Here is a 24,282-nt window from a genome sequence, read left to right as displayed (position 1 = left end):
AGACCAAGACTATAAGAAAGATCTCGAAAAAGCCTAACAGGCCCTAAAAGGACATTATCCTAGGACTTTGGGAAGTTTGTCAAAATTGGACCTAAAAATTTAACCGACTTCGCCCCGCCTCGAGGCAAAGTCGGTGGTCGATTTTCAAGCTTCCAAAAACCTATGACATATTGATTTAATTACAGCATGCCCTAAAGGTTAAAGTTACTAAATGTAATAAAGAGCAAACACAAAAAAATTATGAAGATCGGTCAATTAGAACATGGAGATAAAGGTCATTTAATGTAGGCAGGGATAAGGGATGGGAAACGTAGGAAAATATTATTTCAGGCCTATTTCAAGCCTAGGCCTATTTCTAGCCTAATAAACCAGTTTTGGGATAGCGCAGTGGTTCGTATAAAATGCTAATGAAAAAGCTGTGTGTGTAGATAAAGTATAGAATCAAATTCAGGTAGCTAGTTTAAAGTAAAAAACATAACTTTTTATAAACCTATATATTAATGGCTTTTGTTAAAAAGAAGTTTTTTCTCTCCCAAAATTTTTTATCTTTTACTTTGGTAATTTGAACTGTCAGAAAGCTATCGTTGGGTTTCCCTCAGACAGATTTTAGTTTGTATTATTTGCATTTTTATTAATGAGTAAAAATTTTATTTGAAAATTTCATTGCTAATTAAAATTCAAAATAAATAAATAAATATGCACTTGGGTAACATTCTATCAAGTTCTTTGGATACTATACTGGATATAATGTAATGATATATCTGTACTGTGTTGTATTGTACAAAAATTAGGGTGAAGGTGTTGTATCAACTCCGTACTAAATTTTTAAAATTCAAAATACAACATCTAATTTATAAACTACCAAATGAAAATTTGTAGCTACCTTCTTTCCAAAAAAATAATCCCGTTATTTTTGTTTTTTCTATATGGCCCTTTTTTAATGTTTAACTCTAAGCAGATTTAATAATTAAACTAATGTGATCTAACACCATTTATATTTATTTTTTCGTAGCAGACGAAATCATTATTTTTTCCAACATTGTCTGCTTCTAAAATTTCCGCCATCTGTGATTTGGGCTTGTTTTGTATCAACCAATCACCAATTGGCTCCGCCAATTGGTGATTGGTTGATACAAAATAAGCCCAAATCACAGAACACTATTGGTTTAGAGCGGTAGCCAATATGAGCCGTCCGCCAGTAAGGTCATTAAATTAGGCAAATGGTAAAAGTTGCATGATCCCTTTCAAAACCAGGCCGAGACCTAATTTATGGCCAGGTTTCCTATCCCTTATCCCTGAATGTAGGTATGTCGAAAAATATCGGCTTCGCCCCGCTTTACCCTATGCTTCTAAAAAACAAAATAAATTACCTACAGACTTTTAATTCTGTAATACGTAAAATGGTTTTATAGCGGACACAACAAGTTATAGAATTTTTTGAATTTAAACTTTACCTTGGCCAATCATGAGACAACATTATGTCAGGAGGTTTACTTGACAACTGTTTTAGCCTAAAAAGTTTAATGAGATAAAAAGGAACATATTTCATTTTTGACATTTTTAACACACATTGATATGTATACAGTCGCAAAGGGCTGAATTTTTGTTGCTGTCTCGTAACCCATAAATGCATAATTACAAGATCTAAGCAACTATTAATTTGGGAATTCCTTGCCTCTTGACAGCCTTAGAACGAAACTAATCTAGACTTACAACTTAATTCAAATGAAAGTGTAAACTAACAAGAGAACAATGACAATGGCCGATAAATTGATGTATTTCCCCAATGATGATATACAAAATTACCCATTTCTATAGATATAAATTAGTGGTTGAAATGACCAGCCAATAAAATTTAGTATAGTCCCCAAAGTTGTTAAGCCAACGAATTTGAAAACGTTATTATAGGACTTTGGGGTAGTGTATAAACAGTATATTGCCCCCTCTCTCCTCTGACTATTATGAAAGGTTTGGTTTAAATGCTTTGGTAAAGTCAAAACTACATAAATATTATTTTATTTTGTTTTAACCAGCCACATTCTGTATCAACTTTAGACTGGTTTAAACGATATCAGTCTCTGTTACATATTAAGATATCCCAAAAGAATTAAATAACCTGCAGTGTTGATTTAAATTACATAAAACAGTTTTTTTTACGCAGAAAAACAGGGAAAAAGAGCGAGTCCATAATAATTAGAACAAGGACAATAATGTTGAAGTAGCTGACATTTTAAACACATAAAAAATACCTAACCAAGTCTAAAACTTATACATGAACTAAAACTCACAAAACAATTCTATTAAAAATAAAACCTTTAAAAAAGGAAGATAATTTTATAGAAATAAAAAATCATAGATACAATTAGAAAAAAAGCTTTAAAAAAATAATATTCTGACAGTCAATGGAATTTTACGGTTTTAATGCATATTAAGCAAATATGGGCATTTGGACAGCCAACGTTATGAAATGCTAATAAATAACCCATAACATTTCATCCTTTCAAACATTTTATCTTTAATAGCTAATGAGAAAATTTAAAGTTTACTATGTCATACAGACGGATGGACGGACGGAAAGACCTAAGTTATAGAGTAGCTTCACTACTGAAACTGCACAAGTCTTAAAATAGAATTAAAATCTATTTCCCAATGCATTGGTGTGTTCAAATCAAAGTAAAAACAAGGAATATTACACGCAAAAGTGCGAAAACTTTGTTCAAACTCTAGTTAAAAATGTAGGTGTAATGTAAGCAATAAATGTATTTGTTCTAAGCCTGCACTTACACATAGCAGTTCAGAAATGGGGAACGTATTGACTCATAAACAGGTGTAACCATGCATTATTTTTTCGCCTTCACCGAGATTTCATGCGTTGTACTGAAAACTAAGAACACTTTTATTAAATCTATCTTGATTGAGGTATTCACACTAACAGTGTCAGTGTCCAAACTTTTCCACTAACAATTTGAATTTGTTTATCGTAATTGATAATACATTATCCTTCAAGATCCTTGGGTCTAATCTTCAAGAACTCCCAGACATGGTCATGCAATTAAAAGTTAATTATCTGAATAGTTGTATATGACAAATAACTACAGGTTTATGGATACAAGATAAGGAACCACTCCTCTTAAGCATATTTAATAAGCAGAAGAATAGCCACTACAAGTTATGAGCATTACAATAACAATACAACATGTCTAACTAGTTGAGAAGTTTTGCTACAAAAAAACGTATTCTGTGAAGTTTAGAATGAAGATAAGGAAAAGGGTGTTTTATCATTATTGCAAAATTTTTTTTATAGAATAAGCAAACTTAAAATAACAAATAACACAAAACTGAAAATGAATACTATCCTATTTTATCAAGAATTATATTGTGTATAAGTCCACTAAGATCTCGTAACCAACTGGACAGATCGTTCCAGAATTTTTCAGGAATTATCAATGAGAGATCCCTCCCATCCCATATTGGCTAGGGTAAAGCGGGGCGAACTCGGTCTTTTTTTCGGTTTTTTGAACCTGCAAATCTTAAAAATTATTTTTTTTAAATGGGACCAAGACCAGTAGAAAGATCTCGGAAAAGTCGATCAGGTCCTAAAGGGACGTAAACCTAGGACATTGGGAAGTTTGTCAAAATTGATCTCTAAAACGGCACCGACTTCGCCCCGCCTTGAGGCAAAGTCGGTAGGGCATTTTCAAGCTTCAAAAAATCGATGACGTATTGATTTTATTACAGCATGCCCATAAGGTAAAAGTTGCTAAATGTAATAAAGAGTATGCACAAAAAATTTTATTAAGATAGGTCAAGTTTTTCTACCAAAAAAAATAATTTTTCCGAAGTACGCGAAATTTGACTTTTTTTTTCGAAAATTTTTTTGATAAAAAACATAAAAATACTACTAGAAAAAATAACTTTTTATGACTTTAAAGGCCTGATCCTTAAAATTCAGGCAATTTTGAATAGATTTGGCCAAAAAAAAATTAGTTCTAGTAGCAAAATTTCCTAAAAAAATCAAGTTGAATAAAAGAGAAAAGTTTGGCAAAATCTGTGGTCGATTTTCCAGCTTCAAAAAACCTATGACATAGTGATTTAATTACAGCATGCCCTAAAGGTTAAAGTTGCTAAATGTAATAAAGAGCATTCACAAAAAAAATTATGAAGATCGGACAATTTTTTCTACAAAAAAAATAAATTTTTTCTAAGTACGAGAAATTTGACTTTTTTTCTCGAAAATTTCACTTTTTTATATAAAATTGAAAAAGTTAGTATAAAAAGTGAAAAAACCGAATTCGCCCCGCTTCACTTTTAGTCGATTTAAGAAAAAACTATACAAGCTTTTTTAAAGTTTTAAACGGAAATGGATAGCCTATTAGATTCTTAATAAGTCCCCTGAAGACGTCTAAGCTCTAGCTCTTACCAGTTTTTGTCCAACTTACCGTTTTTCCGACCGAAGCAAAAAAATCGAAGAAAAAAAATTTTTGTCGTCCGACTTTAAGACCCAATAAGTACCCTAAAAATTCATCTCACAAAAATTTCATTTTATACTTTTTTTGTAGGCAATTTAATAAGGAACAAATTTGATTTTATGTTTTTTTTCTGTCAGTCGATTAGAACATGGAGAAAAATGTCATTTAATGAAGGTGGTCAAAAAAATACCGACTTCACCTCAAAACCGAGATCGCCCCGCTTTACCCTACCCTAGGGGCTATCATGACATTCATGGGAATAGTTGCACACGTTGGAAAAGTTTTTTAAAAAATTATCGATAAAGGAAGAAATAACTTCCAAACATTTATAGTTTCAATAAGTGTCAAAATCTTCGACACCATATTGCAAAAATGAATAAAGATTTTGAGCCAACGAATATGACAAATAGGGTATGGTTCTTTTCGTGGGAGTGGATACAAAACCGCGACAAACAAAACCGCGGCAGGGACAAAACCGCGACAGTGACAAAACCGCGACAGTGACAAAACCGCGACAATAACAAAACCGCGACAATAACAGAAATATAACTATGTAGGATTTTTTTTGTAGAAATACATGTCCGCAGCGCTCGGCCCCCTGGCCTGCCTAGCCGCAGGCGCTCGGCCCCCTTGCCCATAACCTAACCTAACCTAAATATTGTAAAAAAAATATTAAAAATTTGAAAAAAATCTACCAACCACTTTTTTTAAAATCCACGAAATTCTAAATTATAAATAAGTAAATCTACATTAAACATTCAAACATATAGGTTAGGTTATAGGCAAGGGGGCCGAGCGCCCGCGGCTAGGCATGCCAGGGGGCCGAGCTCTGCGGCCATGACCTTCTAGCATTAAGATTTTTGCATTATAGATTTTTTTGTAATGTCGCGGATTTGTCACTGTCGCGGTTTTGTCACTGTCGCGGTTTTGTCACTGTCGCGGTTTTGTCCCTGTCGCGGTTTTGTTTGTCGCGGTTTTGTATCCACTTCCTTTCGTGACAATGCATCGGTGCGTTTCGTCGTATTTTCCCAGTAGCTTTTGATAGGATATTTTAGGTTAGGTTAGGTGATTGCCCCGCAGGGTTAGAGCACCTTGCAGGGAATAGAAATAGGGGAAAGGCTTCTGTGAAAATACAACGAAACGCGCTTTAAGAGGCGTTGCCTCAAAAGAGATTATAACCGATAAATATTTTGGTACCAGAATGTTTTTCTGTCCATATAATCTCTATTACTTTTTTCTTTCTGAAGAAATTGTTATACCTAGTGATTAAAGAAACAGAAGGAGTCATAAAAACATTGAAATGAACCCGCAGAGTAGCTACTATACAATGCACGGAATACCTGAAAACGTCCAAGTTTCTGATATGATAGCAGGACCTCATAGAATTGTCGTCATAGGGTGGTTTCTCATGGTGACCGTGTAGATAGTCAAACCCCTAAAATGTAAACATTATTCATTTTATTTATTGGGTTCTAGGGGAGCTAGGGGTGAAGGAACTATTTATATAAGTCTTCACTTTCAAATACGTCAAATATTTCAATTTTCCATGATACACTTTTTTAGAGGTTAGCCACTCTAAAGTTGGTAATTTCGTTTGTATTATAAGGATGAGCAGGTTCAATTTTACAGGGATCTTAAGGAATAAGACAATGGAGGATAAATTATTATATATTCCTCAAATGGGAATAAAAAAATAACAAAGGTTATTGGTTAAAAAGTATGAACATGGTTTGTTTGAACCAACCAATCAATATTTAATTAAGGTACCTAAAAATTTTCAGTTCACAAATTAAAAAACGTGTTTATAAACTCTGTACCTATAATTTTCATTAATTTAATTTAGATGTGCTTTTAGGTGCATTTATCTCCTTGTTTTATTCTGTTGAAGAAAAATGAAGTGGAATAAGAATATTATCATAATCTAATTTTCTTCGGCGCAGTGGTCAAAGTGGACTCTACCATTTTTTAAAATCTTTTTTTCAGTCAGACAAGAAAGTTAATTTTAATTAAATATTTTTTGTACCAGTAAGATATTAATAGGTATAATCAATGTTTAGGCGTAACTTAGTCTGTCTGTTTGTACCGAAGGATCTCGCTAAACGCTGAACCAGTAAGGTTCTCTTTTACTTGTCTTAGATATGTTTCTAAGTTTAGTATTTTTTTCTTTAAGGAAATTTTGATCCAGATCCCTAAAACTTTGTGCAACACCGGGAGGGTTTATAACTATCCAGGGGGAGAGTAACACCACCCTCTCAAGAGAAATTGCTCCTTTGATGATTTTATACCATGTTAAGTAGTACATTTTAGTAAAATTGTGATGGTCCCTTCTTATCCATTTTATACTCTCAATATTATGATGGATAATGTAAAACAAACAAGTAATAATATATGAGAGGGAGAGGATATAGTACTCTAAATTACAAAGGGTACCAAAACTTTTTATATAATCTACAAAAGGGATAGTTTGATTACCATTATTGAAGATGTTTTCAATTTATCAACTTTGTCCCTTAAGATCCCTGAATAGTATATACCTAGTGATGTTCCATCATATCCGCACTAATAAATTAGTTTACTCCAACTACTAAAATCAGAATAGCCAGACATAAAAAAAGATTTACTTCAAATTATCATAAATGTAAAATATTAGACTTATCAACAATCAGAAACGCAAAATATTAATAAATTACAATAGTTCATTATAGTCTAATTAAAATTTCAATGCGTACAATTAGTAATTTTTTACATTTAAAATTGGTCGCTTCTAATACTTTGAAATTAAATAGCCGCTTCGCCCCTGGCATCCAGTGGCTCTTTATGCGAAGGGATATGAGGGGGCAAAAAAGACTTATTAGTAAAAATAAATAAATAGCCTAAAACCATCTCAGGACCTATGAGAAGTTCCACTGTAGAGAAGAACCATATCAGTTCAGCGGTTAGCGAGATTCTTAGCTACATACAAAAAACCTTACTACTTAAATATAATAGAATAGAGGAAGGAAAAAATTGGCGTTATTTGTAAACATTTTGACTTTAAATGCTTACCTAGTGATAGAACATTATCAACTCACGGTTGGACCCTCAGATGTCAAAACTTTATTTTGGTGTTTGGCCAAAATGACTTTGCAATTGTACCTGTAAGTACGTCTAATAACACCCTTTGCTATTTTTAAAATCCTAGAAAATTTTTTTTGTAAGAAAATTGCATAAATTCGCAACCTTTTTTAGAACCACTACATAACTCGAGTTTTAAAACTTTTTATATAAAATCCTTTTTACAAAAAATATCAATAATTACTTAAAATTAAACCTGAAAGAAAAAAAATCTCATTACACGTGTTAATTTGCATGTTTTAGGTCTTTTTTTGAGGAAAGTATAACTTCCACATTTTTGACAATAATTATATTTTTTTAACATTTCAAAGTAAAATATAATAAAACTTAAACGATTTTTCTTGAATTATCAGTTGAAAATTTCATCAAACATGCAATTTAAGTGATGAAAATTTAATAAAATCATTTTTTGAATGTTTAGAATTACCAATTTTCTACATTTAAAACAAAATGTTAACAAAATTTAAAAACATTTTAACATATAACTTCAAAAATCAATAACATTTTATAAAAAGATGTTTCAAAAAATAAATCATTAAAAGGTATTAAAATGCATTTCAAATTACTTAAAATTAAAACGAGAACATCTTTTTACAATGTATTCTGTGTAATAGAGTTTAAATGACATGATTAGTGAATGAAATATTTCCTAAACTCATTAAGCCTTTTTGTGACTATATTAAAAATAATTTATTTTGTTTTATAGTGTTTTTTTATTCAAATATTTGACAAAATTTTCCCTACGTCAATAAAATAAAGTCAGTTTTTTACTGTTTCCAGGTTTTTCTTTATAATTATAACAATTAAATATAATATAAATCTTCATTATCTTTTATTTGAATTATCATACACATTAAAATGTAAAGTATAAGCTAGAATAGCACTTTTTTTAACGAATATTTTAATGACATTATATCAAAATAATTCCTCTTAAATATCACACAACATATGATTGGGAAGTATAGCCATTTCTTGGAGGTATAATATTTACAAAAATACCATTAATTCTGTTTTTATCAGAAGTTAAAAAAATTGAACAATTCTAAAACAATGGTTGGCTGTCTAGATATTGAGTACACTAAGACTACGGCTCTGTTCTATTGAAATAACGTTGCAAAAAGAGGGGTTCTGAAAGTAATCTACCTAAGGGGGGGGGAAGTTCTGCCACTTTCGCGTAAACAGTGTGCAGTGGACTAGGTATTGATTTTAGATTATAGGTTATTTAGGATAAAAGTTTACTTTTGGGTATTAGTTCACGTATATTTAATCATTTTTTGAATAGGTCTCCAGGTTCAGGTGCTGCAGGCTGGAAGGTCGTTTCTGGACAGGTAAAAAAATTTAAAAAATTTTGTTTGAAGAGTTAGAGAGCAACTTATAAAACAAAATATGCTTCTTTTTGAATGTTATTAACATATCTGCAGAAAAAATTAAATTCGGCCTCCAGGTTCAGGTGCTGCAGGCCTCCAGGTACACTCTGGACAGGTAAAAATTAAAAAAAATTATTTGAAGAGTTAGAGGTACACTTATTAAACCAAATATGCATCTTTTTGAATGTTATGACCATATTAGAAGAAAAAATGACAATCGGCCTCCAGGTTCAGGTGCTGCAGGCCTCCAGGTACACTCTGGACAGGTAAAAATTAAGTTTTCTTATTTGAAGAGTTAGAGGTACACTTATTTAACCAAATATGCATCTTTATGGATGTTATCATCATATTTGCAGAAAAATTTAAAATCGGCCTCCAGGTTCAGGTGCTGCAGGCCTCCAGGTACACTCTGGACAGGTAAAAATTAAAATTTCTTATTTGAAGAGTTTGATGTACACTTATTTAACCAAATATGCATCTTTTTAGATGTTATTACCATATTTGAAGGAAAAATGACAATCGGCCTCCAGGTTCAGGTGCTGCAGGCCTCCAGGTACACTCTGGACAGGTAAAAATTAAAAACATTTATTTGAAGAGTTAGAGGTACACTTATTTAACCAAATATGCATCTTTTGGGATGTTATTACCATATTAGAAGAAAAAATGACAATCGGCCTCCAGGTTCAGGTGCTGCAGGCCTCCAGGTACACTCTGGACAGGTAGAAATTAAAATTTCGTATTTGAAGAGTTAGAGGTACACTTATAAAACAAAATATGCATCTTTTTGGATGTTATTACCATATTTGAAGGTAAATTGACAATCGGCCTCCAGGTTTAGGTGCTGCAGGTCTCCAGGTACACTCTGGACAGGTAAAAATTAAGTTTTCTTATTTGAAGAGTTAGAGGTACACTTATTTAACCAAATATGCATCTTTATGGATGTTATCATCATATTTGCAGAAAAATTTAAAATCGGCCTCCAGGTTCAGGTGCTGCAGGCCTCCAGGTACACTCTGGACAGGTAAAAATTAAAATTTCTTATTTGAAGAGTTTGATGTACACTTATTTAACCATATATGCATCTTTTTGGATGTTATTACCATATTTGAAGAAAAAATGACAATCGGCCTCCAGGTTCAGGTGCTGCAGGCCTCCAGGTACACTCTGGACAGGTAAAAATCAAAATTTCTTATTTGAAGAGTTAGAGGTACACTTATAAAACAAAATATGCATCTTTTTGGATGTTATTACCATATTTGAAGGTAAATTGACAATCAGCCTCCATGTTCAGGTGCTGCAGGCCTCCAGGTACATTCTGGACAGGTAAAAATTTTTAAAAAATTATTTAAAGAGTTAGAGGTAAACTTATTAAACCAAATATGCGTATTTTTGGATGTTATTATCATATTTGAAGGTAAATTGATATTCGGCCTCCAGGTACAGGTGCTGCAGGCCTCCAGATCCATTCTAGACAGTTAAAAATGAAAATTTCTTATTTGAAGAGTTAGAGGTACACTTATTAATCCAAATATGCATCTTTTTGGATGTTATTACCATATTTGAAGGTAAATTGACAATCGGCCTCCAGGTTCAGGTGCTGCAGGCCTCCAGGTACATTCTGGACAGGTAAAAATTTTTAAAAAATAATATAAAGAGTTAGAGGTAAACTTATTAAACCAAATATGCGTATTTTTGGATGTTATTATCATATTTAAAGGTAAATTGATATTCGGCCTCCAGGTACAGGTGCTGCAGGCCTCCAGATCCATTCTAGACAGGTAAAAATTAAAATTTCTTATTTGAAGAGTTAGAGGTACACTTATTAATCCAAATATGCGTGTTTTTGGATGTTATTATCATATTTGAAGATAAATTGACAATCAGCCTCCAGGTTCAGGTACTGGAGGCCTCCAGGTCAACTCTGGACAGGCAGATAAAATATTTTTTAATACTTTTTAATTTGGAAACCTTACCTGGATCCTGTTGACTGCTGGTTGTTGGTAGCCAGTTAAAAAATCCTAAATGGTTATTTTTGAATTTATAGGAATGGTTTCTAAAAAGAAAATGGCTTAATTATAATAATTTAGTATAATAAATTATAATATAGATTAATAAGTGTACCTCTAACTCTTCAAATAAGAAATTTTAATTTTTACCTGTCCAGAGTGTACCTGGAGGCATGCAGCACCTGAAACTAGAGTCCAATTTGAATTTTTTCTGTAAATATGATAATAACATCCAAAAAGATGCATATTTGGTTTTATAAGTGTACCTGTAACCCTTTAAATAGTTTTTTTAAATTTTTACCTGTCTAGAGTGTACCTGGAGGCCTGCAGCACCTAAACCTGGAGGCCGATTGTCAATTTACCTTCAAATATGGTAATAACATCCAAAAATACGCATATTTGGTTTAATAAGTTTACCTCTAACTCTTTAAATAATTTTTTTTAAATTTTTACCTGTCCAGAATGTACCTGGAGGCCTGCAGCACCGGAACCTGGAGGCCGATTGTCAATTTACCTTCAAATATGGTAATAACATCCAAAAAGATGCATATTTTGTTTTATAAGTGTACCTCTAACTCTTCAAATAAGAAATTTTGATTTTTACCTGTCCAGAGTGTACCTGGAGGCCTGCAGCACCTGAACCTGCAGGCCGATTGTCATTTTTTCTTCAAATATGGTAATAACATCCAAAAAGATGCATATTTGGTTAAATAAGTGTACATCAAACTCTTCAAATTAGAAATTTTAATTTTTACCTGTCCAGAGTGTACCTGGAGGCCTGCAGCACCTGAACCTGGAGGCCGATTTTAAATTTTTCTGCAAATATGATGATAACATCCATAAAGATGCATATTTGGTTAAATAAGTGTACCTCTAACTCTTCAAATAAGAAAACTTAATTTTTACCTGCCCAGAGTGTACCTGGAGGCCTGCAGCACCTAAACCTGGAGGCTGATTGTCAATTTACCTTCAAATATGGTAATAACATCCAAAAAGATGCATATTTTGTTTTATAAGTGTACCTCTAACTCTTCAAATACGAAATTTTAATTTCTACCTGTCCAGAGTGTACCTGGAGGCCTGCAGCACCTGAACCTGGAGGCCGATTGTCATTTTTTCTTCTAATATGGTAATAACATCCAAAAAGATGCATATTTGGTTAAATAAGTGTACCTCTAACTCTTCAAATAAATGTTTTTAATTTTTACCTGTCCAGAGTGTACCTGGAGGCCTGCAGCACCTGAACCTGGAGGCCGATTGTCATTTTTTCTTCAAATATGGTAATAACATCTAAAAAGATGCATATTTGGTTAAATAAGTGTACATCAAACTCTTCAAATAAGAAATTTTACTTTTTACCTGTCCAGAGTGTACCTGGAGGCCTGCAGCACCTGAACCTGGAGGCCGATTTTAAATTTTTCTGCAAATATGATGATAACATCCATAAAGATGCATATTTGGTTAAATAAGTGTACCTCTAACTCTTCAAATAAGAAAACTTAATTTTTACCTGTCCAGAGTGTACCTGGAGGCCTGCAGCACCTGAACCTGGAGGCCGAATTTAATTTTTTCTGCAGATATGTTAATAACATTCAAAAAGAAGCATATTTTGTTTTATAAGTTGCTCTCTAACTCTTCAAACAAAATTTTTTTAATTTTTTTACCTGTCCAGAAACGACCTTCCAGCCTGCAGCACCTGAACCTGGAGACCTATTCAAAAAATGATTAAATATACGTGAACTAATACCCAAAAGTAAACTTTTATCCTAAATAACCTATAATCTAAAGTCAATACCTAGTCCACTGCACACTGTTTACGGGAAAGTGGCAGAACTTCCCCCCCCCTTATTTTTAAAGAACCAACAAGTACTGTCAGTATCTTTTTTCTTGTAATCTAGCAGACAATCAAATCATAACACAATTTTCATGATAAAATATTCAGGTTTCTACTTCACATTTTAAAAAATATACTGATCAATAAAATGTTCAAAATTTTACTTTGTACTAATTGAAAAAATATGTTGTAATTCTTATTTTAAAGTTACATTTTTATCCCTGACAAAATCATAGACGACTTTTAAAGGCATCTTATCTAAACTTTTTGAAGAAAAACTTAAAAACGTTAATTAAGTATTAAAACTATTTTCTTCGATTTTTCTGAAGTTATTATCGCATTCTATGGGTTTTTTATTATCATTTACTTATATCGAAAGTGCCAAACATTGTACCCTAACTTATTCATTTAATAAAAAACCAAGCGTGAACTATTTAAGTAATAATTCCGTAGAATGATTGTGGTAAAAATAATACCTAATCTAGTGGTATTACGTGAAAACCGAGAAAGTAATGGAAAATCCATCAAATCTCAAAAATGTCTTAGAGAAGGAGAGGAAATAGGACTGCAGTTAAATGGAGTGCAGTGGGGACAAAACACCTCATTTAAAAATGCCTAACTAAAAATGCCTAAATTTAAAAATAGCTAATATTAAAAACACCTACTATAAAAACACATAATTTATAAATACCTAATTTAAAAATGCCAAACTAAAAATGCCTAATTAAAAATACCTAATTCTAAAAATGTCTAATTTTAAAAATGCCTAATTTAAAAATTTCTAAAATATCTAATTGCCATTAAAAAATACCTAATTCTTAAATATCAAACTTTTTCACTGATATACCTTAGGTCTTAAATAAGTCTAAGTGTTTAGAAGCAAAGCTACTCTATAATTCCCAATGTCTGTCTGTCTGTCTGTCTCTCTGTAAGAGAAGAAGTGTTGAAAATGTTATTTTATCGGCTAATATTTAAGATAGAAGGCTGAAACTTCTTGTCAACATTTCCATTATTATGGAATAGCTTGAAACTATCACTGGACCAGTAAGTTTATTCCCTGAAGTGTAGAGCCCAATTGGGTCAGTGGTTACTGAGATCTTAAGCTTCAGATGTATAGACAGACAGATTTTTTTTCTAATATGTTTTATAGATATGACAACATTATAAGATATGCTGAAAATTAGGTATTTTAAATTAGTTATTTTAAAATTAGGTATTTTAAAAGTTAGGCATTTTTAGTTAGGCATTTATAAAGTTAGGTTTTTTTAAAATTAGGTGTTTTGTCACATCAGGCATTTTTAAAATTAGGCATTTATAAAATTAGGCATTTTTAAATTAGGTATTTTTAAATTAGGTGTTTTTTCCCCACTCCAGTTAAATGACCCATTTTCGTTTTTCTATAAAACTTTTAAATTTTCATTGTTTGGGACCTAGTCCAAACTTTTCAACCAATATTTTTTATCTGCAGATGGAAAAATTTTGTTTTATCATAATTGGGAATGTACATTAATCTATCATCCATTGTCTTATCCCTTCAGATTCCTGATAAAACTGGTATTAAACATTGAGGGCAAAAACATAGTTTTAAGAAATTTTCAAAAGAAGCATAATTAAAACTCACGGTCCTGTGATTTTTCATAAACGTTTCCATAGACAACTTTCTAAAAAAAAAAAAAAATATGAATTCTTACCTTATATATACCAGAAAGGCCAGCTATTCTAACTCCATTAACAGACACAACCCCAGCATAACCAAGATAGTAAATGTTAGGGGCAACCCAGCCACCATAAGCCAGCTCCTTAAAAAGGTAAAATATAAAATATTTTATTTCTATCCTTATCCTACCTATTATATAAAGTAGTAAGGTTTTTTTTGACTAAAGAGTTCTCCAATTCAGGTAAGATCCACATAGGTCCCGGGATGGTTTTAGTCCATTTTATTCGCAAATTAAAGTAGCTCAGGATAGTTTAAGACAATTTTTCATCTCTCACTACCTGAACCGATATGATATGTAACCTCTCATAGGTTCTAGAAAGGTTTAAACTTACTATTTGAGGGAAGGGTACCACCACCCTACCAAGAGAAATCGCACCTAGAACAAAATGCCCCGTTCCAATTATTTTCTTTCTTTTTAAAACTAGGCCTCTAGGGGCGTTGCCTCTGGTGTGTCATTTACAAAAGAGATATTTTTTTCTTGAATTGTCAAAACCTCTGAAATGCAAATTTTCCATCAGTGCCCTGTGATCAGAAACATAGATAAGATTTTAACATTCATAGATGACTTATTGTGCGAATAAAATCTGTACATTTTCAAATCAATAATATGGCCTGATTGTTCCTCCATGTATTCTAATTGACAGATTTAGAGAGTATGTATCTATACCTTCTATATCTATTGATATTATAATCTTTATCTAACACGAGTTTTCGCAATGCAATTCTTATCCAATCCCTGTGAGAGTTTTATTTGCATATTTGTAAACTTAAATGGATTCTAGTTTGAAAATCAAATAATCTCAAATATCAAAATTATTTCATATTGCATAATTTCATTTTTTGCTAAAAAAGCTCTTAATGAGTTGTTCTATTTTAATTATATGTTTAATTAAAGTAATGTATTAAATTAGGGAAACAACCATGTGCCACAAAAAAGGCGCAATCTACTATTCAATCAAATATCTAGGACTTACGGAAAAGAATGAAACAATCTTAGTTAAGATATTTAAAGTCTGTACCTATCTTACGTCGAACGGACGATACTATTGTACATGACACTTTGACGTCAGGCCCGAGGATGACTTCTAATCTGTCCAAACACACAGGGTATTAGGTTATGTATCACCCAATAGACAATTGACTGTTGCACGACTTTTGTCTGAAGGCCTATCTGTGCATTGTAATAAGATATGTCAATTTTGGGACATTGCATTTCCCCTACTTTAAAAATCAATTTCGCCCATCTGACGTAGCAGAATTAGGAACCAATTTTAACTTCTTTAGTTATGACGCGATGAGCAGAGATTCGAAATAATCACCTCCTTGCCGATGAGCGGATGCCCACAGAGAAAATGTTTATTAATGCTGTTTGGTGTAGACTGAGTAGTAAGACATACACTAGTTAAATAAAGTAGAACTAGGTACTATACAGATTTTCATGGTTATAAAGGTTGAAGTTTTTAATTGATCAGTTAATGAGTGTATACTGTATAGACCAATTGAGCAAGTTTCTTTTTCCATGAAATGTTTAGAATTAAATAATGTCCTTGTTTTTTATACCTGTAAATAATTGGAAGCTTCATGGTTACCACCAATAAACAGGGTCAATACAGGTGCAATAGCCTCGCCAGAATAATACTTGTAAAAAGTACACATGTCCTGAAAGTTAAAATAATTTAACTAAAATGGGACACCTGCCATCCCATACATAAACTGTGCAAAGATCCATAAGAAAATTAAAATTCAAGAATAGGTACCTTATCATGAGGAAATTTATTTTTAGAGATGATTGCCTCATTTGCTGATGGATCAAAATGACTAACCAGTCTTTTAAAATGAACGTAAGTACATTCTGAGCATATTGAGTTACTTCTGTAAAAATACAGTTTTAAATCGAAATGACGATTTAAAATGCCTTAGCACACGAACAGTCTATTTATTACAGATTGAAAGACGGACCCTTTCTGCAAAAAAAAGCTTTGCTTTAAAATAGTGGCATGTCCAGCAAAGATTTTCAGTGTGTGCTGTTTACACAACTCTACAACCATCTATCGCACGCCACTGCTTTTAAAAGTATTGTAAGGTACCTTATATTTATCCGGACAGGCCATACATTTCAAATCAGAGAGGTTTCTTGTGGACTGGAAATCTCCACAGCATATTAACAAGTCAACCTAGGTAGGTATAATATAAAGTAGTTTAACCCGCGGCGGCATTAGCGTAGTTAGTAACGTGTCGTTGAGGTGTCGGGTTCCAGTCTGTACTACACCACGTCATACTACAGAAGTTAAAAATGGTACCAACTGCTTCTATGTTAGACGCGTAACATCTATAGTAAGAGTAGGGGGAATGCCAAGGTCCAAAAACAGGCGCAACTTATTACCATGCAAAGGTAGAACTTACAGACAAAGTCCGTGCAATCATGCATAGGTATTGTTAGTTGTCGATATGGAGAATGGACGCTTTATACCGCAATTAAAAACTAAGTATGTTCGTGGAGACGTTTAGAGCCTTAGGCGACACCAAACCCCACTAGAGGTCATCATATCAAGTAGTAAGGTAAGGAAGTGCCCATAAGGCACTTTGAATAAAAACGTAAGGCTAATTCTGGTGTACACTTAGTAAAAATCTGATGTATCTCGTAGCGCAGTTTTATTATTGTTTTGCTATTTCTGGTCGAATTGGTCCAAATTGTATCTATAGCCAGGTATCATCAAATCAAATCACTTGAGACAAAAAAAAACTAGGTCCCCCTTTTTTATTTGTACTCCAAACATTTATTATACCTAAGGTATTTAATAAAAGAAAATAAATTAATAGTACGTACAATGTTCATTCTCATTACCTAAAGAAATGTCAGCAATTTTTTTCATTATATAAATAAAATTACACTTCTATGTAATGTTGAGTCATCCAAGCTTTTATTGGTTAGTTGTACGTATACTATTATATTATACTCATTACCATCAAATTACCCAAATACCTACCTGGGAACAAAAATTCTGTCCAGAAGTTTACGAGATTTTAATAGGCATACAAAAATCTCGCTAATTTAATATACATTTTTACACCAGTTGTATGTTTTATAATTATAGAACAAAAGTTATGCAAGCTTAATATCTTTAGATAAGAACCTTTTTATCTTAGCCTTTTGTCTTTATATCCTATTATTACATGCAGTTTTTCCGTAGCAAAGCTGTTCTATAATATAATTTGTCAATGAACATCTTAACCTTGTTTATCTACCATACAAAAAACATTGCTTAAAAAGTTTTGGAGAATCTGCATAGGCACAGGATAATTGCAAAAAAATCCAGCTACCCCGGGCAGAATTTTACATTTAAAGGAGGGAAAATAATCAAATTCTGTAGTTTTAAAGAAACAAGCATAGATTAAATAAACATTAAATGAACATGTTTAATATTTCATCTACTGCAATCATTATTTATCCTAATTATCCTAAAAGTAACAGAATGAACTCGTCCTTAGAAAAAATACCCCTTCCCCAAAAAATATTTTTGGGAGGTCGTCTTACCTCCTCTCCCCCCCCCCCTTTTTCCTTGTGTGCCTAACTGCACTCACTCATAGTATTAAAATCACACAAGCTCCTATGCGAAGGGCGGCGCATTCATTATGATGACTTAATTCGGGACACCTGCCATACACTAAGAACAATGGCTAAGTACACAGACAGACACTCTCAAATTACTCCAAAATACATGTGTAAATTAGGACAAAAAAAAAACAATTTGCTGGTCTATAACCCTACCTTATATCCTTGTTCTTCTTCAATGTGTTGAATAGTTTCATAGATTTTTTCCAACTCCCCATGGGTACATCCCTGTATAGCTATTTTCATTTTTATTGATTTAATATTTTATTTCATCTGAAAAAAAGCCAAAAATTGTTTTTTGTTGAAATTTTTTTCAATAATGTCTGTCTTTATCCGTCAATCATAGATAGACAGCTGAAGCTTCATCCAACCTAACCGCTGAAGAAATATTTGACTGTGAGTCCTGTCTTTAGGATCTCTAAAACAGATGACTATTTGACCAACCTGTTTTTTTTTTAAATGTTACAACAGGAAACTTAAGTGAATTAATGCAATCCTTAAAGTAATATTATGTCGGTCTGTACAGAAGGATCTCTCTAACCGTTGTATGTAGGTATATGGTTTTCCTTCACAATTAAAGATCTCATAAGTCCTGTTAAGATTGATATTTTGGGAGAGGGTACCACCGCCCTCCAAAATTTCCAACCTTAAAAGTCTAAATATTGCAATAACATTTAAACATATGTGTGTGACAAGCACAAAGTTTTTGATTAATCCATGTCCCTTCTTGAAATAAGAAGACTTTCACTTTCTGTCTAAGTGAAAAAATTTTTAAAATCCAAGAATCTAATTTCTTCTAGATGTTTTGAAGTAAATAACTTTGCAATTCTCATCGCTTTTCAATTTACACTTGACAAGAAATTCTATTTGTTTTCTTACCAAACTATATAAACGAAGCTACTATATAATCACAAATGTCTGAAACATTTTGTTGGAAATGAGATTTTTTCAGTTCCTGTTTAGGATAAAAGTCTGAATTTTTTTACTTAATTTACTTAGTCCAGTGGTCATACTACAAAAGACGAAGTTTATATGATACAAACATAATATTTTATATCTATTAAGATTTCTTTTTCTCCCCATGTTTTGGTACCAATTACATTTGTCAAGCTTTTTATGCTTCGCTGCTTATGGATGGAGTCAATCTTGCTATACTATGTACTAAGTAGGTACAAGATCGAATAATTCAATTCAATAGGTAGATAATAACATGAAAAACATCCAAATGTAAGTTTATGACTCTACTACAATCTATTTGCTAATGATCTGGCTGAAATGTAACAAGCACAAACTAATTTTTCAAAAATTCTACGAACTTTTCCTTGCAATTTAAAGTAATATCTATTTAATGCTAGTCTAGTGAAAAAGTACACTTAACAAGAATGACAACATCAATAAGAATTTAAGCTTATTTAAACGTAAAAAAATACATCCAAGCAAAATATAGGAAAAGATTAAGCTTAACAGCAGATACCATAGTACTGTTGCTCATTGGTCATGAAAATCTCCAAATTAAAAAAAAACTTCAATGTATCTTAGAGCAGTATCAATAGTACTTAATTAAATGATGTGTATTGGCAAAAAAGAATTTCACAAAAAAACAGCCTTCTACCTTATATAGCAAAAGAGAACACATTTTCCCTGTAGAAATTATATGACGTCTGTAGCATTACCGACATACTGACGGACCAATTTGGTTATAGAGTAGATAAAAATTGGACAGGTAAATCTTGACGGACAAAAAAAATCAGCTGTTTATTATTGCAGCTGAGTAAATAAAATCTCTGAACATCATCCCACACATCAATTTTAAATATACATTTTGTCTTAGTTATCTGAAATTATGCAGTGAAACATGACAGTAAAGTATGAACAGTGAACACATATTATTTTTCAAATTTCTGTACTTGATGTTGAAACAAAAAATTAAATAACAGCCACAATTTAACAAAAAAAAAAAAATATAAAAAATCTCTGTAGGTACCAATTCAAATTTTCGAAGATTTTTTACCTCTTTAAAAAGACCAAAGAATTTTGGGGTATAGTCCCTTTCGTAACATCGCATCTTATGGGGCGATTCTTTGTATTTTTCACAGCAACTTTTCTCCTATTTCTATCCCCTGCGGGGGGCTCTAACCCTGTGGGGCAATCACCTAACCCAATATAACCTAACCTAACCTAAAATAACATATAAAAAGCTATTTTAAAAATACGACGAATCGCCCCTTATGGGGCGATGTTACGAAAGGGACTATTACCGAATTTTGTTGCTTAACAGGAAAATATTCTTAAATACAGAATTAACATTTTTTAGTTATGTAAGTAAATACCTAGGTATATATTTTGTTCAAAAAATATAACATAATCTTGTGTAAATGTATTTTATGTAAAATTTGGTCTAGAGGGTATATTCTGCATGGAATCGGTGACAAAGATAGGGGGGGGGGGGGGGGGTAATAAAAAATATGTGGAAGGGTTAAAAAATTTTAAAAATACATACTGAAAACATTTATCCATCCCCCCCCCCCCCAATGGGGAAAAATCTAAGGGAAAAAATGAAACTAGTAAAGAATATACACCCTTGAATTTTGTAAAAATAAATAATTTCCCACCTCATTTCATCTAATGGCTGTTTTATGTAGCCTGAGAAATACATAATGTTATAATCTACTTAAATAATGCAAATATAAAGGGTGTCAAAACTTAAAATTTTTCCTTACTTTGAATATCAGACCTAGATAGTTTATTCAAAGTTAAGTATAGGGTAAGGGAGTCAGACAGGCAACCCTGACCTTAAAATTAGATAATTAGTAATTAGCTTTTGTGCAGGTTTACATACCTAATCAAAACATATTTTCCTTTACATGCAAAATTTAAATAAAATTGGACTATCCTTAAACTGAGGTAGATTCTTAAAAAAAAGTAATGCTAAATTGGCTAGGTAGGTATGGTACCTAAATCAACAAAATCACTTATGCAAAAAATCTTCAAAAATAATATTAAAAATCTCCAAAAATTGGATAAACTTTATTCTAATAACATTTTATGAGCCCTTTTATTCAATTTCAAAGACAAAAATGTAAAAAAAAAATTTGGTGATCTGTCTACCATAGCCGATTCAGCAATAATTTTTTTAAAGAACTCACCCACCTCTAATCTCGAGAATATATTCATGCTACGTATTTAACAATTTAAAGTGTGATGACCTTTAAAGATATTTTTTACTGCCTCTCCCACCCCCTTATAAAAAGGCCTTAAAAGGTTTACATAAAAAGAATTGGAACCCTGTATATTAATGTATATATGATGTACTTTGAATACTAAACAAAGTTTTTGAAAAATAATGCATATAAGTAAAATACAATTTAACTTTTACTTCTCATGAAAAGGAGATCACAAAACACAAAATGTACAAGATGCATTTTTATACAAACATTTAAAAATCTAAAAAAAAAGAGTAATTTTTTAATTAACAACATATATGTATACCTATTGGAAAAGCAAAATAATATTATTTCTTCATTAATATTAAATAATAATTTCCTAAAATTGCTGAAAAAAATCTCTTACACAAGTGAGTATTATTTATGTTCAAATTAGCACCAATATTATCACAGACATTTATTTTTTCATTACCTTTTATGTTTAATGGTAGCATACATATTTTAAAATATATCAGTTAAGAGGTTTTAACTAAGTTTATAGCACTATGATAAAATCGGCTTTGTAGTTTAACTTATAGATATAAAGTTAAACCTGAGGAGGGAAGATACTATTTACATTCTGTCATTCGTAGGCTCAAATTAAGTTAAAAATGGTTCCAACCTCCGAACAGCATAAGTTGTTTGATTCTTTTTTATTTAACATTTTCTTATTTACATAACTTTTTAACTAGTTACAAAAACACCAACTTCACCTGTGTTACTTAGTTGCTTTAACTCTATAATTTCTTTTTCACTAGTTTAATTGATCACTATGTTATTTTATAATAAGGCACATCACGAATTCTAAGACTCAAATTACACTCATATTTCTCAAAGCTCAAAACTGCAACATGAAGACAAGTTACAAAGCTCATTTTAATTTAATCTACAACATTCCAGGTACATTATTATATCTTCCAGTGCGAAGATGACATTTAGGTTTCTCTGAAGGCAATAACAGCTGTTCCCCAGGTATATCTGATGACCGATACTTTAAAATTATTTTAGTGCATTATTAACATTAATTTTTGTATGTCTAAGTGGCATGTTAGTCACATTAAAATATATGAAAGAGAAACAATTTGAAAACAAGATTAGAATAGTTAGGAAAGAAGGGGGAAAAAAGACCGTCAACTTTATCGTCAATTCATCCTAAATGAGGAAAATTATGATTTACAATTTAAACAAAAATTCAAGTATCCGTTCCTGGATTTTTATATCTAGCTACAAGCTCTGGGTCAATTGTGCGTCTTGGTGGCATTCCATCTTCCTAAAAACGTATCTAAATGTATTTTCAGTGACAAATTTCTTTAGAGCTCGGTCAATCAAAATACATTACATTTTTAAGTGGCTAAATTTCTACTTGAACTTGTTTTTTTTTTAGATTTAGAGCATATAACATTTTTTTTTAAATTCAAAACTTTATTTTTAATAAAACAGTAATAAATTGCGAATACTTTCTACTATTCAACAGGCACAGCATTTTTATTCACAGTTCTGTTATCGTTTTAAGAGCCCAGTAAAGGTTATAATAATTAAATGAGGGTCAGACACTTGATTAATTTAATTCATATTAAATCGAAACATTCCTTACAAGTGTGTCTCAACCCTATTAACAATAATTACAACAGTAAACACACAAACATGTAAAAAGAATTACATAACAAAATAAAATGTAAAAGAAACATTTTCTACAAAACTTATTTCTTGGAAGTTTCTGTTATTTAAGATTTTCCCAAAACAGGTCAACTTGGCCAATCGTAAAATGAACGTTTCAACAGAAAAGAAAGAAACAATTATATGAATGGTAAAGAAAAAGAAACTCTTTTAATAGTGTTTTAACATTTAAGTATTCATTACACGCAGAAAGCTATCATTTTAGCGTTAAAATATCAAAAATACGAAGTTTTTACACAAGCTAATAATTCAAATTTGAAGTTTCCCTTAATTTCCCAAAATAGTCATGTAAAATTGCTTTTTTTAAACCGGTTCTTGTCTGTTGCAATTACTAAGCCTTTGGAACCAATAATGTAAAACTACTTATTCTTTTCATCGAGGAGACAGACAAATGATATTGTGTAACAGACAAAGTATCAGACTGTTCTTTTAAATGTGATTATACAAGAAGAAAATGTTTAAAATTCTAGCAATCCTTCTTATTGGACATTGGCAAATTCTTACAAACATTTTTTCTAATGCATTCCAAGTCGTCGTAATTTATGTTGCAGCAGGAATATGACAATCAACAATGAATTAATCTCCTCCATGTCCGAAATCCATGTGAAATATTGCCTTATACAGCTGGCATTGGAGGAAAGAAAGGGATTAGATTAATTTCACCATTGTTGTTCCCTCCTTCCCTGTGGTGCAGAGTCAATTACATGTTGTTTCAAAAGTATGTTAAGTCTGTTTTAAGGATTTCTTAAGTACGTCCACAAACAACGATTAACCATTAAGGAATCTATGAATTTGTAAAACTCTGCATTAACAAAATAAATACCTACTTAATGTAAATAGCACTATATTAATCAAGCAAAGAGCGTGTGCATTTCGTTATTTTTCTTTTTATCTAAATCATTCGACTAACTATGCATGTATTTATTCCTTGTTTTTTTAGTTACAAAAAAACTACATTTATCCAGTTAAATCTATTTGTATTTTGTCATTTGTGATACTTCCATCCGTAACTGGTAGACCTTTTCGTTAATTTAAACAGGTTAGAATTGTCCTATCGATTTCAAACTTCATGCTGATTCCTATAACCGTTACGTAAGACGTAGAAAGCGCAGCAACTCTACCAGAAAGTCCGTACGTCCATTTAAAGCAAGCTGATAATTATTACTTTTTTTACAACTAATCTTTTTTGGAATACTAATTTCTATTACAACAATGCAAATGTTATTAGCAAAGCATCTCTATTATCAAGTTCTAAAAATGTATGTCCTAAAACAGAATCATG

The 24,282-nt window shown here is 31.7% G+C and overlaps 2 protein-coding genes across 21 annotated transcripts in view; both read right to left on the bottom strand.

Moving 5' to 3' along the window:
* The window catches only part of ldbr (lariat debranching enzyme), a 73,138-nt gene extending 54,748 nt beyond the window's left edge, over positions 1 to 18,390 (bottom strand). Inside the window, exons 1-6 of the mRNA XM_080160548.1 lie at positions 18,277 to 18,390; positions 16,595 to 16,681; positions 16,068 to 16,166; positions 14,482 to 14,589; positions 5,810 to 5,904; positions 1,455 to 1,511 (exon numbers count right to left, since the gene is read on the bottom strand). Coding sequence (XP_080016674.1) covers positions 1,455 to 1,511; positions 5,810 to 5,904; positions 14,482 to 14,589; positions 16,068 to 16,166; positions 16,595 to 16,681; positions 18,277 to 18,366 — 536 coding nt within the window. The 5' untranslated portion in view covers positions 18,367 to 18,390. The remainder of the gene's footprint in view (positions 1 to 1,454; positions 1,512 to 5,809; positions 5,905 to 14,481; positions 14,590 to 16,067; positions 16,167 to 16,594; positions 16,682 to 18,276) is intronic.
* A 1,564-nt stretch (positions 18,391 to 19,954) lies between these two features.
* The window catches only part of LOC145318880 (folylpolyglutamate synthase, mitochondrial-like), a 43,521-nt gene continuing 39,193 nt past the window's right edge, over positions 19,955 to 24,282 (bottom strand). For 3 of the 20 annotated variants that reach the window (XM_080160544.1, XM_080160547.1, XM_080160546.1), the window contains exons 20-21: positions 22,533 to 22,593; positions 19,955 to 22,304 (exon numbers count right to left, since the gene is read on the bottom strand). In XM_080160544.1, the coding sequence (XP_080016670.1) occupies positions 22,210 to 22,304; positions 22,533 to 22,593 (156 nt within the window). In that variant the 3' untranslated portion in view covers positions 19,955 to 22,209. The remainder of the gene's footprint in view (positions 22,305 to 22,532; positions 22,594 to 24,282) is intronic. The other 17 variants (XR_013879579.1, XR_013879580.1, XR_013879577.1 and 14 more) reach the window with 17 other exon arrangements.

The sequence above is a fragment of the Acartia tonsa genome, chromosome 5 (genome assembly GCF_053477335.1).
Source record: "Acartia tonsa isolate MP-2025a chromosome 5, ASM5347733v1, whole genome shotgun sequence".
Lineage (NCBI taxonomy): Eukaryota > Metazoa > Arthropoda > Copepoda > Calanoida > Acartiidae > Acartia > Acartia tonsa.
The sequence above is the reverse complement of the archived record's forward strand: the minus strand, read 5'-3'. Positions and strand labels throughout refer to the sequence as shown.